At 38.8% G+C, this 15,221-nt stretch overlaps 1 protein-coding gene across 9 annotated transcripts in view; it reads right to left on the reverse strand.

The window, feature by feature from the left end:
- ABLIM2 (actin binding LIM protein family member 2) overlaps positions 1-15,221 on the reverse strand; it is a 144,836-nt gene that overhangs the window by 39,154 nt on the left and 90,461 nt on the right. For 6 of the 9 annotated variants that reach the window (XM_056351376.1, XM_056351332.1, XM_056351323.1 and 3 more), the window contains exons 8-10: positions 12,287-12,345; positions 8,958-9,035; positions 4,239-4,385 (exon numbers count right to left, since the gene is read on the reverse strand). In XM_056351376.1, the coding sequence (XP_056207351.1) occupies positions 4,239-4,385; positions 8,958-9,035; positions 12,287-12,345 (284 nt within the window). The remainder of the gene's footprint in view (positions 1-4,238; positions 4,386-8,957; positions 9,036-12,286; positions 12,346-15,221) is intronic. The other 3 variants (XM_056351342.1, XM_056351366.1, XM_056351359.1) reach the window with 2 other exon arrangements.

Raw genomic sequence — 15,221 nt, forward strand, 5'->3', positions numbered from 1 at the left:
GTGATAGCACTATAATAACTTTGTACCCATATGAATGGATGCATAATGGTTACAGGCAACACAAAAATCAGCATTTGTTGGCTTCACTGCATTACAGAAATGACTGTGTCTGCTGTATAAATTGCCCAGCACACCATAATACAACATGGTGATTACTAAGTAACTGATACAGTCATGTATAGCATTAGCATTAATACTGCAGCATCGTGCAAAGCAAAACCCATTTCCCACTAAATCCTTGGCTTCAACCACTTAAAACCATGTACACCCATTTCAAAGCCCTCACCCTATAGCTAGTAAAATTACAATTGCCATTTGCATATAGTGCCTTCTTAACAGTAAAACCATTACTGAGTGAATTAGACGTGGAATTGACTTTTTGTAAACTAGCAAAATCAAGTTTCTTGTTTCTTTTAAGACAAGCAAGAATTAGCTTGAGTTAACTTCAAATTAGAACAAAACAATGTAACCTGCAGATGCTCCCTTATGGAAAGTCACACTCGAAAAAAATGTTTCCCCTCTCCTATTCCAGTAGGAGTGAGTGAGGATATACTATACCATAGCAGGTGTCAGTCACTTCTCATGAATACTGGGACATCTTTAGGCATCTGTGTGACTCCCACACATCATTTAAACACTCTGGAGATCCTGCTTCGCCCCATCCCTCTCTCCATGGTCCCTGTCAGGACAACTTAATCATATCCATCCATTCATCTTTAGATGAATTTGGTTTCCCTGGGATTATCTTTGACTCTATAGAGAAGTACAACGTCCTCGCATCATCAGTTTTCTCCTCTGGTTCAGGGGTGCTCTGTCCCTTCCACCCCACCCCAGACTCACTGACTGCACTTTCAAAAATGAAAAAAAACCCACCCAGTTTTGTATAGTGGTAAGTAGCATTATTGCTTTAGTATCAGTTTCAGAAGAAATTATACAAAAAAACAGAGAACAATTGATGCCTTCCCAAGCATGCAGCATTCCACAGGCCTCCTGCCTGCCACCAACTCCTCTGTGCCCAGCTTGAGATGTTTCCCTCCCAAAGTAGCTACGTTATTTAATATCTACTCTAAGCCTAGTGAAGACAGTTACAAGCAGTACAGCAATGTCTCTAGAAAGTCTTGTGACGATACTTAAATATCATATGAGCGTTAGCTAATGGTCTATGATGCGTCCAATTGCACGATACAGTGGGATTCTCCTCTAATAAAAATCCCGGCAACAAAACTGGTGACAAGTTTGCAGACGATCATGCCTGAGCACCTGATCACAGACTCTTTAGAGAAAGACTGCAAGCATGGCAAAGCTGGGTAACATGGGAGCAGTCGCATAACACAAATCATGGCAGCACCAACCTCCACACCAGTGTCACTTTTGGTATTTAACAGTATTGACAGTTTGATAACTGGTAGCTACTTTAAAGGAAATTCTTATAATCTTCCAAAACACCAAGATTTCATATTGACTGTTTCAGACCTTACCTTTTGTTTACCTTTGCATCTCTGTAAGGAACAGTCAATCAAGTTCATGAAATCCAATATTAAATAAAGCATGTTTTTATTTTTAAACTACCTATTAAATTACATCTCTATTGGTTAACTTCTCTGTTTAACCAGCACTTATAGTGACAGTTTGTCATTTACAGTCCTTAACGGAAATTTGAAATCCTCCACTATTACCAAAATTTTGCAATACACAAAATTTGGATAGTGGACAAATTAGGCAGGCCTGCAATATGTAATTGAGTTACTGTATGGGAAACCATGTGAAATGCTATCATTGCTTCCAAGGTGATGTGTCTTCAAACAATGACTGGCTTTGATCATTAATACACATCAACGTACAGACCCAGAAGTTCAGATATGTGCAAATGATTTAACAGTTATGTGTGTGCAAATAATGTAAGGAATTTAAACTATTCGTGGAATAAAAAAATAAACAGAAAAAAAAGAAGAGAAAACTATGCCGAGAATTAATGCAAGTCAACTCACGCTGGCAGCTTCACATATAAACATAAATTGTATTTCCCAATATAATTTATTTAGTAGAGCTTGAAGAAGTGACCATCGTATAACCTTTATTTTGGAAAGCATAAACATGGATGACAGTGGAGCTAGATGCATACAGATGACAATCCAGAAGCAGAGCACGTATTCAACACAAGTAACACTGTGAAAAACATGAATTATAAAACCCCATGCACTGTAGAGGCAGGAGGCAAACCCCATATTTCAGACACTGCTGGTTATCAATATGACCAGGTTTACCATCACAAAATGGGTCAGAACAGGAGAACAAAGGCACTGGGGATTACCTCAGTAGGTGTTGGAGAGAGCAACTGAGGTGACTGCAAACAGCAACACACAACAAATTAGTGATACAAATTCATGCATGATGTTACTTGTGAGAACTACTCTAAAAATATCAATATCCATGTATAATACATGATACAGTTAGGAAAAACACCTGTCAATTAAGTTAGGGCAATCTTTCTTTTTATTTGTTTTTAAATAAGTAAATAAGGAATAAGATATAAATAGATTCATATGAAGCTTTTGTTGATTTCTGTGCTACAAAATCCTGGAGTAAATCCAGTGCCACAGAAAGTGCTGCTAGTAGGGAAGCTCCCATGTAAAGCAACTGCTTGAAACTACACTCAAGCCCTAGCTAAATCTGCATCGAAGCACCTCCAAAATGTGGAGTAGAACTTTGTTGTTCAGGGCTGGCAAAATATCTGTACCATTTAATTTTTAATTAAACAATGAAATCTGATAATTTGCTGTTCACTCATTTTCCTTTCAAAATTAAATGCTCTCTCTGCTCAGTTGAGCAGATCTACTGAAATGATTGCAGCTGGAGGTAGCAGCCTGGGTGCTGAAATGTGGAAGACAGCATTTGGGTTTTTTCCCCCCGGCAGTAGCAAGGGTATAAATATTTGCAGCACCATGACAATGCACATGTTGGATTGCAAGCACAGCTCAGAATCACCTCGGAAGGGATGCAATGCACGTGTCCTCACAGGAGCCGAGCTGGGCAGAAGGTTATTTAATCTATGCACCTCTGCCAAGCCTAGATGTGAGTGGGCAGTTGAAGAGGACCACAAACGTTATCAGCACCCAGGGATTTTGACATAGAAGGGAAGTGTTTATACTCCATAGGTTCAGGGCTAGGCAACTGCTTTCACTTTTGTGAAATCAGAAAGCTAAATACCACTTGAACCCTTTACCAGATACAATCTTAAAATCTTCTAGAAAGCATTATAATGGAGCTGCTGTGGTTCAGCATTGTACAGAAAGAAGTCTGGAAAACAGTCTGCAAAACCTAAGATATGTGCTGTGCTTCACCTCAGAGGAGTGCAGAGATTTTAGTGGGACTGATGAAGTGTAAAAGGTGTGATAGCAGGAGTAAGGCCATTATAAAGAGTATGGCTATTATTTATAGCATTTATTTCTACCCATTCATTTACACCTACAGAGAACAAAGAGACTTCCATTCTAGACTGTATATTTCTGGCTAATACACCTAGTATACCTGAGAGGATTGATTTGTAAAAACATATCTAAAATTATAAAAGAAATTAGAAATGCAAATGAAAGGTTAATATGGTTAGGGAAGAAAAGCTAACTTGCATGACAGGAGTTATATACAAATACGTTTCACAAAAAAAAGAATTAGTATTAAGATTACGTTAAATTAGATTTCATTAGCACAAACTGTGTAATATTAGCTCTGCATATGAATAGGTTGAAATGCATGCATGACATGAGCATGAACTTTAGTAAGGGATAGTTGAAAGAAATTTGTGCATAGGAAAGTGATACCATTTTTGTGTTACCAGAATAACATGGTACACTTAAAAAAAAAAATTTAAAAAATCATGAAAGACATTTGGCTTCGCTTCTGATATTTGCATTATAATTAGCAATGGCTCCTGTTTCCTACCACATGCATGCAGAACTCCTCTCAGGAAAACATACTTTAATTACATGTCATCTGTTTAAAAAATGATCACAGAAAACAATTCTTTAATTTCCACAAACTAAAAAGTGAAATGAACATCTCGCTTGTTTTTTGTAAGGCCTTGTGAATGAATGGATTACATGACTCGATTAGCTGAACTGATAAAAATTAGTTGTTTGGGTTTTTTTTAATTATGCATGTTTAAGAGTGTTCATCAACATGTTTAATGATACACATAAAATCTCAAATTCTTAGTATGAAAAATACCCATGTTTCAGTACCTCCCCGTAACTATGCCTGTCATCTGAAGAGTAACTGATATATGGAGAATAGGAGATCATATCTGGGCGGTCAATGTTATAGATGGCCTTATTTTTAGGAAGAGCAGCCAAATCCCTGTAGTCAAGAATCTCATCTCCAAGCTTTGCCTAAGAAAAGGAGGAAAGAAAGCAGTGAGAATAAGAAAGACTACGATCAGGATGCAATCAGAAAAGGACAGATGAATGTAGGTAGAAAAGTCATCATCATAATAAACCACTTCCTCTGTTTTTGCACATTGAAATCTATTTATTACACAATGCTACATATTAGTGCTGTTTCCTTTTTATATACTGGGGCTTTCTACTTTGGTGCTCCCATTTGGCTACTAGGAGTAGCACGGCATCAAGTCCAGCTCCCCTGGTTACCTCCCACTTACCACTAGCTGCACAAAAAGACATGGGAGACAGATGCTGTAGTCTCTTTCAGGCAAAACACCCTTCCATTTTAAAGTGGTTTCGGTGTGAAGGGTTCCCCTACCATAAACAGTAGTGAACAACCAAATACATATTGCAACATATACTCTCCAGATGGTGAAAAAAATCAGTCAGGTCTTTAATTTTTCCCATTTAGCGGTGTCCCACAGCTCCACCTCCTTTCTTGACTATGTCTAAGTAGCCCTTAATTACGGGTGACAAACCAGCAGATGATGGATTTGCACCATGGTGGATTAGTTGGAAGATCACAGATGCCACTTAAGGAAGTTCAAATCCTTTCACAAGACTCACACAGCCAACGGATGGCAAGGGATGTGTTGCTCCCCATTCTCCTCTTACTACACTTATTCCAAAAGTATCATTATCAAAATGCCACAGTTGCACAAATTATCCTTAGGATAATGGTACCTTACAGCAAAACTGTATCCAGCACGTACTGTCTTGTACATACGATGACAAGTTGGCCACACTGAGAGTGGAGAAATGGGCAGCATAATTGTCTCACTCCCAGTTCAGGCTCTGCAGAATGATAAGCTTTTTGCCGGCAACAAAATGAGGAATGAATCTTGCTATTCTCCGCAAATCTCAGTATGATCATCTATAAAACTGTACTAATGTCTTCCACATGCAAAAATATGAAAGCATCCAGGATTCATGTGTGCAGTGATTGTATTTTTTCTTAGTATGAGCTAAGAAAATTTCAATAGATTTTCCAGGGAAGTTTTCTATTTGGTTAATCATACAGGAAAAATTTCATGTGACAACTTTCAGTTATTCCTTTTTCTAAAACAATGTATCAATCTGTGCAAAAGCAAGCACCACAGAAAGAGATTCCTCTTCCCTAAGAAAGTGGAACAAAGCTGCCACAGTCATCCTGTATTCTCATCCTCAAAACTAATTAAAAAATGTGTTTTAATCAAACATGTCATTCTTCAGTGATCTACAGATCTCACCTTCTTTGCAGATACTTTAAGAAGCTAAATAGCAATGAAATTGCCCCTTAATGAAAATAGATCCCTCCCTACTGAGAAGCCAGTGGCAAGCTCTGATGCAGAGAATGTCAAGCAAAGGTAAGGAGGAATTGTACGTGCCCACAAGGAGGGCCAAAGAGGCTGTGACAATTTCTTTTTTAAGGTATCCATGGTTGTGGAGATTATTCTAGTCAACCCAAAGAAATTCATCATTGGGTATATTTAAATGTGAATTATGGTAGTTTTAGCCTCTGTCTTTTCACACAGATTTGCAACTTGAGATTGTCCCACTAGACTTCAGAACTGTCAGGAGTAAAACGTACCTAGTTAACTTCAGTTTAAATATCAAAATGTAGGCAAATTTGGATGAAAAGACACCTTAGAGATACAATTGCTTCCTAAACACTCAATTCTACAAACATTCAGCCTACGTTGTTTTCTATTTGTTTCATCTACTTTCAAATACGTAAGTGGAATTCAGATATTCAGGGAAGGCTCATATTACAGCCAAGAGGCTTCAATAATGTGGCATTTTGGATTCTGTTAGAACCATGCTCTAAATTTAGAGTATCTATTTCACTTGGAATATATAATTTTACAATTGTATAATTGCAAATACAATCTGCATAAAAATATAACGTGATTTCTATTCCTAGTATGAGAACATACAACACAGCTATGTAACCTAACCTAAACCTTCCAGCTGGATGTATTAGAATGGAGCACCTAATTCTCTCTTCATAAAATTTAGCTGAGTATAAAGGATGAGTTTTATTTAAGCCTTATTTAATGGCTTAATTTAGAAATAAACTTAATTTTTAAGTGGTATTTAGGGACTGTGAAGGCATATTAGCACCAGGGTAAACTTCAGTCTGGATATAATGAAGCCATCACTAAAGATCATGAAAAGATGCCCATTAACTTCAAAGGCTGTTGGCCTGTGCCCTCTCCCAGAGCAAGAAGACACCAAAGTCCGTTATCAACAGATGGCTTCGGTAAACCAACTGTACAAACCACATTCAGGTTTAGTCAAAACATGCTTTCCTCATCTTTCCCTAGCTGACCACTCGACCAAGATGCAGAAACATGCCTCTCATGAGATGGCACATTGCCCAGAAGGACTGCATTGCTCTGACTTTATTCCTTTGAAAGTATGGGTGCCACAAATACACGGTTGCTATGCTTTAACCATCTTCTCTAAATTCTTTTAGAATTATACTTCACAGAGCTCACCAGCTGTTAAGGTACAGTTTTACTATTGGTTTTAATGATCTGAATCCACGCTACTGCCGAAAGCAGCTGTCCTGTGCAGGCCTTCCCACTCTACTCTGCCTTCTACGTTAGCATTAGAACACATGCAGATTTCTGGGTCTTTTTTTGCCTCTTTGGTTGGCTGGAGGTTTTCTGTAGGTTATTTTGTAGCTGAATCTGGTCTCAAAACTGACTGATCATATCCTCTGCGTAACCACCAGTACTAGCACCAAAGCGAAGATGAGAAGACATGGCCAGAGAGGGACAGGGCTACACGTGGGTGGGACCTTCCTTTCAGTGGCAGCATGAATTTAGGTTTGGTAAAACTGACAATGAAAGCACCCAAGACACATCTTGACCTTGCCTGTTTGTCATAACACTCCCATAATAGAAAACAGATGGAAAAGATAGCCAAAGAATCGTTTTGATAATGTAGAAGTCCAGTAACATGTTTTAAATTTTCTACTTTCCTGTTTGTGAAAGCCAAAATAGGATTTAATCAATCTCACAGCTTTGAAAATTAAGCAGTCAGAGATGAGACAGATAAAGCAACAACTTGCATGCCTCTGGGGAATCTTTTTTCCTAATTGACTCATATTTGCTAGACAACTTTATTCTTCACAGTCCCAGCTGCCTCTAAAGTGTATTACAGAAACAAATATTAGAGCTGTGCACTGATTTAATGATATCCTTTGAAAGAAACAGAAGAAGAGAACAGAGGTTTGACCTTGACTTTAACAGCCTGTGAAGCACATTTAAAGCTGTACTCACAAACATCAAGAAAACAGTATCGTCCAACAGTTAGATAAATGTCACTAAAAACATGTATCTTCGAAGAACACTCATGCTTATAAAACCAATGAAGTAGTGCATGGCTGCAGAGATAGAGACCATCTGGCCAAACAAAGTGCTTACATGATAATAGGCTCCTAGTACAATGAATTGTCTTTGCAGGAGCTAAGGCAACAACGTTTTTTTTACTTGGAATATACCACTGGTATCCACCAGCATGGAGCTCTACTGGAAGGAGAACTCAGAAACACCAATGAGCATTTAGATAAGGGGCAGTTCCTCCACTTCTAGTTCAGTCTTACTCAGATAAAGAGTATATTGTGTTCAACATAATTTTTACTTGAAGAAAAAAGACAATTTTCGCTCCAAGGCGCTCTCTTTTTGCTTTTCACAGTGTAGTAGATAAAAGCCCTTAATCTTTCTGTAACAACTTTGCCAGCAGTCAATTTCCTCTGCATACAGTCCTATCCGATGAGAATGACTTGTCTACCTGAGGGATACCTGGACAGGACAAAGAATAGCCCCAGGAATACTGAAACACTCTGAGAGATGTCTGTATGGATCATCCCACACTGTGGATATTTTTTGCCTATTGGTGATAGTCTTGAGAATTTGGCCATGAACATTAGCTACAGCAATTATGACAAGCAAGGCACACCTCATATTGAAAAAATACTCAGCATAAGATTTTATCATATTTGTTATTTCAAATCCTCTCTATAAGCCTTCCAAAGCTAGTACTTCTTAAACCATAAACACTTTGAAGGTCCTTTGTCAAACATTGTCAAAGGTCCTTTGATATGCTTTTGTCAAGGTAAAACAAGTCCTGCAATCACACACAAGTGTTTTCATAACAATCAGATGCAGGCTCAAGAGCTCAATTTAGACAAGCTGCTTTCAAATCTAAACTTGTAATCTACCTGCGCACTGTACTGTTTACTTAAACTTTTCTTTTTAGAAAGCATAGTGGTATTTTGCAGGCTTCAGTATAAGCTGTAGTTGTAAGTGTTATAAATACATCAAAAAATATAAAAGGAAACTGTTAGAATTCTGTTATGGCAAATGCAGTATTCAAACATTTTAAACGTGAGAAAAAAAAAATCCATTTTAGGGGAATCACCAGCTGCAGTGGTTTTGAAGACAATAACTTTTCAGCCAATGCACTAAACTGCAGGAGGAAGCACAGGGTTTTCCCCATCTCACAGAACGAGTTTCACCGTGAAATACTCACATAGATCACACGGCTTGGGGAACCTGACGTACTTGAAGCAGGTACAGAAATAATACTCTCAGAGGAAGTCCTTGTTTCCTACCGCAGGAGAAGTGAAATGGATAAGAATCAGAGGAGAGGGAGAGAAAATGTAACTGTTACTTCAAAAAGAATGTGCAAGACATTTAATTTAATTTAACCTTTAGCACTCAAAAATGGCATATTACAGTGAGTTCAAAACATACTGGCATACCAAGGAGTTAAAAATATAAGACCACTTTTAGTCAATGAAATTAACCTTTTTCAAAATGCAAAAGTCATTTTACATATGACTTTCTTTTCCCCTCCCTTCAGAACAGAATGGCCTGGGGCACTTCTGGGCTGGCAGGACAGCCTTTGGGCACTATTAGGGACAGGTCAAATTAACAAGATGATACAGTGGCAGCATTTTTACTCTAAGGTGACACCACCAAACCCGTCTACCATTGCTTCTGGAACGTGTCACACTACCGTGCCATGCACTCAGAGCAACCAGCATGACATCCGGCAGAGCATCCCGAATCAGACATCCAATAATAGCCTATTATCACCCCCCTCTCTGATCATAAAACTACCAGGTTAATTTTAATACTCAACTGCTTTTGCTGTGTTTGCAATCATTCTGGCATTCAGAGTGACAGACTTTTTACCGCTTTATTTTTGGTAGATTCCTTTATAATGAAAAATATAATTATTTTTAAATAACAAAGAGTTGTGAGACACAATTATATTAACCATGAGTAAACAGACCTGACATCCATAATTGAAGTTTAAACAAATATTAGTATGAAGTCAATGGATTTATAGCCCATTTTACCCAGATATGTTCATTCTGGGTAAATATTCTTTCCCACCTATGGAAAAAAACGGTCCCTGATTGCAAAAAGTACGTATTTTTCCATGTGCTTAGAATGACCATCATCTACTGTCTCATGAAGGCTGACACTTCTTAGCTCGAGGTTGTAACTATTCAAACCCTTAAAAGGATTTTATCTGTTAGGTCAAGGCAGCATCCTCCCTATTACTCCAGTCTTGAAGTATTTACTAGCTTTTAGAAGCAGTATGTGAATATATCTGTACCATACTGTGTTAGCAGAGCAAACAAACTGAATGATCACAGATACCCTTCCACTGACCTTCTTTAGCCCAAACAGTCCTGTGGCTTCTCTAAGACAATATGTGGAGATAGTTACCCATATAAAATAGATTCCATTTAACTGTTTTGGCATGTCTGACTGGGATTTTAGAATTTTCTCCCTCATATTCATTTGTCTTACACTGAGGCTCCGTAGACACTCAGAAGATTCAAGGGGACAAGCATGGGACATGATGCCATATGCAAACCATACTTCTCTTTCATGATGTCTCTACAGGAGGCCCAATGCACTTCTATACCTCCTCCACCTACCTCTTTTTTCTTTATGCCTTTTCATAAGCCTTATCCTTTCTCCTGCTACTTTCATTTCTTCAGTCTTTTCCAGCTTCACCCCTTCTGCTTACAGTATCACACTCCCACCATTTTTCTTTTTCCTGTCACTCTCTTTCACAGCTTCTTCCTCCCTTCCACTCCATCTCCAAAGTTTCGGAGTGTGCTGCCACTTGTTACTTCTGTCTTTGTCACCTACTTTCACTACATGCTGTGCATATATCTCTATAAATACATAGAACGATAACCTTTGAATTAGAACAACAAGCCACAATGGTTGACCAGAAAAGTCAACCAGTATATCCCATTCCCCACTTTACAAGTTATGTTGAAAAGTCCATTACTAGCCTCTTTGAAATGGCATCCTTTCCTCTTTGTTTTCTCAATAATGAAGGTAAAGACCAAAAAAAGAGGAAAAACACAAGAGGAAAAATGACTAGACTTAGGATCTTTGAGCACTGCTCTGGTTTCTTGTCCTACTCAGGCAAAGCTCCCACTGACTTTCAGACGCAGATGTTTTCATCTCCGCAGAGGAAGGGGCAAACTCCCAGCACTCAGGGGGTAGGTGAATGAGTCAGACTTCACACAATATCTTACAAGTACACCTGCCTTTGTGGGGAAAAGGCAGCCAAGTAGGAACCCAGTAAATCCTTATCCGCTGATTTCTTTGAAGGAAGAGAAAAAAACCCAAACTCTACTCTTTTTCAATAAATTGCATGGGTTTTTAGCCTTGCAATTTCAGTTACTCAGCCAGAATAAAATCCTTAGGAAGCCTGAAATACTGCTTAATAGTATTAAGCTGAATCAGCAGTGCTTATTAAAGTATTTTGACAATTATAAATCTACCTGTATTAAACAACGCCTTTTATGCTGAAACACTACTTATTTGATATTCAGAGCTCACCAAGAAGAATACCAGAAAAATTGCTTCCCAAACACATGGGTACAAAAATTACAGCCAAGATCCTTCAGGGTAAAGCACAAACCATTTTTTTTTTTTTTTTACTGCAATTTAGTCAAAGTTGCACTGGCTAACACACCAGTTTTGTAAACACTCTTTTTATAGCTACTCCCTGCTGTTCTGACTTGTCCCATGTGCCTTCCGTCCAAGCCTCGATGAATCAAAGCAGAGGTTTTTTAAACAAGGATACCAAGGGTACCACTTTGAGCATCAGAGAACACTGGAACTGAAAAAAACATACTTGGCCTCTACAATAGATGAGATAATTGTACCTCAGCCTCACCACTTCAGAGAGGTCATTTCCTCAGCTACAGATTAATTCTTCATTTTCTAGGTGCAGCTTATTCATCTGCTATCCTTGTAATTATTAAAGTTGCCAGAACTCCCCCCTTCTTTCCCTTGCATACAGGCAGATGCACAAATCATCCATTTAAGGAGGTACTTAAAGCCAGAGATTAAATTAAATTGGGGCTGGCTTGCCGACATTTTACAAACAAATAATAAAAAAGAAATTCCAAGGAGAGATTTTTATTGTAAAAACAAATAAAGTGAAAGTCCTCTGATCCTTTAAGCGCAGAGCCACATAAAAAGAGAAGAGGTCGTGCACTGATCACATCATAAGCAGACAGAAGTTAAAAAAATAACTGTTTTTTTTCTTATTGATATTTTCACATTTTTCCTTATTCAGCTTATACATATAACTCTTAGGCCAGCATTCTCCTGAAGTTGTAGCTTTAATCACGAAGTAAAACCAGAATATTTATATTACATTATTACAGTCCATAAACCTACTAGATTTCTGTCATTTAAAATTACAGTAGTGCAAAAATTCCACCTCCTTCCCTCCGTGCCCACTGCAAAAAAAAAGGGATAGAGAATAATGTAACAATGGAATAACACTGGGTAAATATACAGGGGTTTTACCTTGTTTTTTTCTTCAGCCTTTGCAGCCTGTCTACAAACTGGATGCCAAATGGATGTACCTAGAAAGTAAATTTAAAGTTCTGCTTAATTCAGTTACCCAATAAGAACCTTAAAAGTTTTAAAGTAAGAACTTTATTAAACCTTCCTATAAGGTTTTACAAGACACAGCATACCGACGGATGCCGCTGCAGCCACCATTTCATGGATACTGACAAAGCTAAAACTGACAACTTCTCACTATCATTAAGCCTGATCACATGCATTTTAAAGAGTAGGTGAACTTCACAAAACTACACATACTTCAATATGCTGGATCAATATCAAAACCTGAGTCCTAAGGAGTGTGCTAAGGGATCTCTGCAGCTCCCCCAGCCCCTCCAGCCCAACCTCCTGCTCGCAGCAGGTCCCATTACAGCAGGCAGCTCAGGGTTGTGCCCAGTTGCGTTCTGCATATCTCCAAGGATGGAGATCCCACAGCATCTCTGGGCAACCTCTTCCACCATCATGGTATTTTTTTTTTCCTTCTATGCAGTTAGAATTTCCTATACTCTCCTACATGTTGTTGCAATAGTCTGGCCCAGGTCACACTAAGTAGCACACTGTGATGGGATGGAATAGCATTGTGGCATTTAACACTAGCCGATAATCCAGTCTTTCTTTCTGAATTAATCACTGTACTGATCTTGCACTTCGTATAAGTTTGACTCTCACAAGTGAAATACCAAGGAACTGCATAAATTTGGGGGAATATCCATCCTGGAGGAAGCAGGAAATACATAATGAACCAATTCTCTACTGCATGTAAGTAACAAAGAAAGAATCATGAACTTCAGAGATATCAGTAAACATTAAGTGTGAGAAAGAAACTTAGTTTCTTAGTTTTGCATTAGTTGCAACAGATAAAAAAAAAAATCTTTTAACAAGTTGAACACAATATTCAATACTCAGTGTTCAATGGAAGTGGAATGTGTGTATCTATATAAAAGAAAGTAATTATTTGTAAATTTTAATAGTAAAAAGGAACTTTTATTTTTATGTCGATCTGAGCTTGGACAAGTCAGAAACTAAAGCCCCCCCCCTTAAACAACGTCAGTGCACTGCAACTTCTGCCTAACTAAATGGGAAGTTGAGAACTTTTGTGTTACAAATATTTAATGTTTATACTGGGTGGAGAGCACCAAGAAGAGTTATTGGAAATGCTTTGTTTTCACAGCAGTTTGATAGTTTTCTAACCAGTGGATTTTGGAAACAAGATAGAAACAGAAAGTCTAGTTCTCAGAAGACAGACTGAGATCATTAGAATTTATTTCACAAAAATAACCCAGCTGAACCCAGACTCAAACAGCAAAAGACTACCTGTAAGTACAGACTGGATAAATTATGATTACAAAGTTACTGAAGTTTTTTGGGACTGAACTACTAAGAAACATCTTTATAGCACCTTTACATTCAATGCTAATTTATCTTCTAATTATGAGTGGATCTGAGGTTTCCCACTGAAAGTGTTTGTCCCAACTGCTGCATAAGTTGATGTAAATCTTCTCAATGGTTTTAAGAAGTATTTAGATATTTTTTTTTTGTTTAAATTACTCCCATTCTGTGGTCAAACAAAAGTGGCTGGGAAACTTTTTCACACAGAAGAAAAAAAAAAAATCCTTTCACCCCAAAAGAGTCCTTTCACCCCAAAGTCATCTTCTGGGTGACCACTGATGATGCGATTTCTACTAAGGAACAGGCAACACCTAAAGGAGCTTCACAGAGTTTATTAAGAGGATGAAGAACAAGTTATAAAACCCTGGGCTCTGACATTTTTTATTATCTAACGCATCAGGTCAGGCAGTCCAAATACCTAACCACAGATATTTCACAAACTTAACTCCAGTTTCTAATGGAAATTGCTCTTCATGTGAAGACAAAAATTTTAAGATAGCAAGCTGGTATGAGTATTTCATGCATCAGACAATAAAGTGAGTAAGATGGGTACAGTTAACTGGACCAGAGCATACTTGGGTGTCTCTATGTGAATGCATGTAGCATGGGGAAAAAACAGGAGTTAGAGATGTGCACATGCCTGCAGGGCTGTGATCTTACTGGTATCACAGAGACATGGTGGGATTGTTCCTATAACCAGAGTGTTGGGGTGGAAGGATACAGGCTCTTTAGGAAGGACAGGCATGGGAGACAAGGAGGCAGTGTCACCCCCTATGTCAGTGACCAGCTGGAGTGCGTGCAGCTCCACCTGGGGTGGATCAGGAGCTAACCAAGAGCTTATAGGTCAGGATCAAAGGGAGGACAGGGACAGGTGACATTATAGTGGGGGTCTGCCATAGGCCACCTGACCAAGAAGAGCAAGCAGATGAGGCCCTCTATAGACAGACAGGAGCATCCTCACATTCACAAGCCCTGGTCCTCATGGGGGACTTCAACCACCCTGATATCTGTTGGAGAAACAACACAGCAGGGCATAAGCAATCCAGGAGGTTCCTGGAATGCACTGATGATAATTTCCTTCTCCAAGTGCTAGAGGAGCCAACAAAGAGAGGTGCAGTGCTGCACCTTGTTCTCACCAACAAGCAGGGGCTGCTGGGGAATGTGAAGCTCAAGGGCAGCCTTGGCTGCAGTGGCCATGAAACGGTGGAGTTCAAGACCCTTAGGCATCAAGGAGGTTGTACAGCAAGCTTGCTACCCTGGACTTCAGGAGAGTAGACCTTGGCCTCTTCAGGGATCTGTCTAGTAGAGTACCATGGGACAGAAGGATGGAGGGAAGAGGGGCCTAAGAAAGCTGGTTAATATTCAAGGATACCTCCTCCAAGCTCAAGAATGATGAATCCCAACAAAGGCAGCAGCAGGCAAAAACACCAGGAGGCCTGCATGGATGAACAAGGAGATCCTGGACAAACTCATACACAAAAAGGAAGCCTACACAGGGTGGAAG

Source organism: Falco biarmicus, chromosome 1, assembly GCF_023638135.1.
Source record: "Falco biarmicus isolate bFalBia1 chromosome 1, bFalBia1.pri, whole genome shotgun sequence".
Taxonomy (NCBI): domain Eukaryota; kingdom Metazoa; phylum Chordata; class Aves; order Falconiformes; family Falconidae; genus Falco; species Falco biarmicus.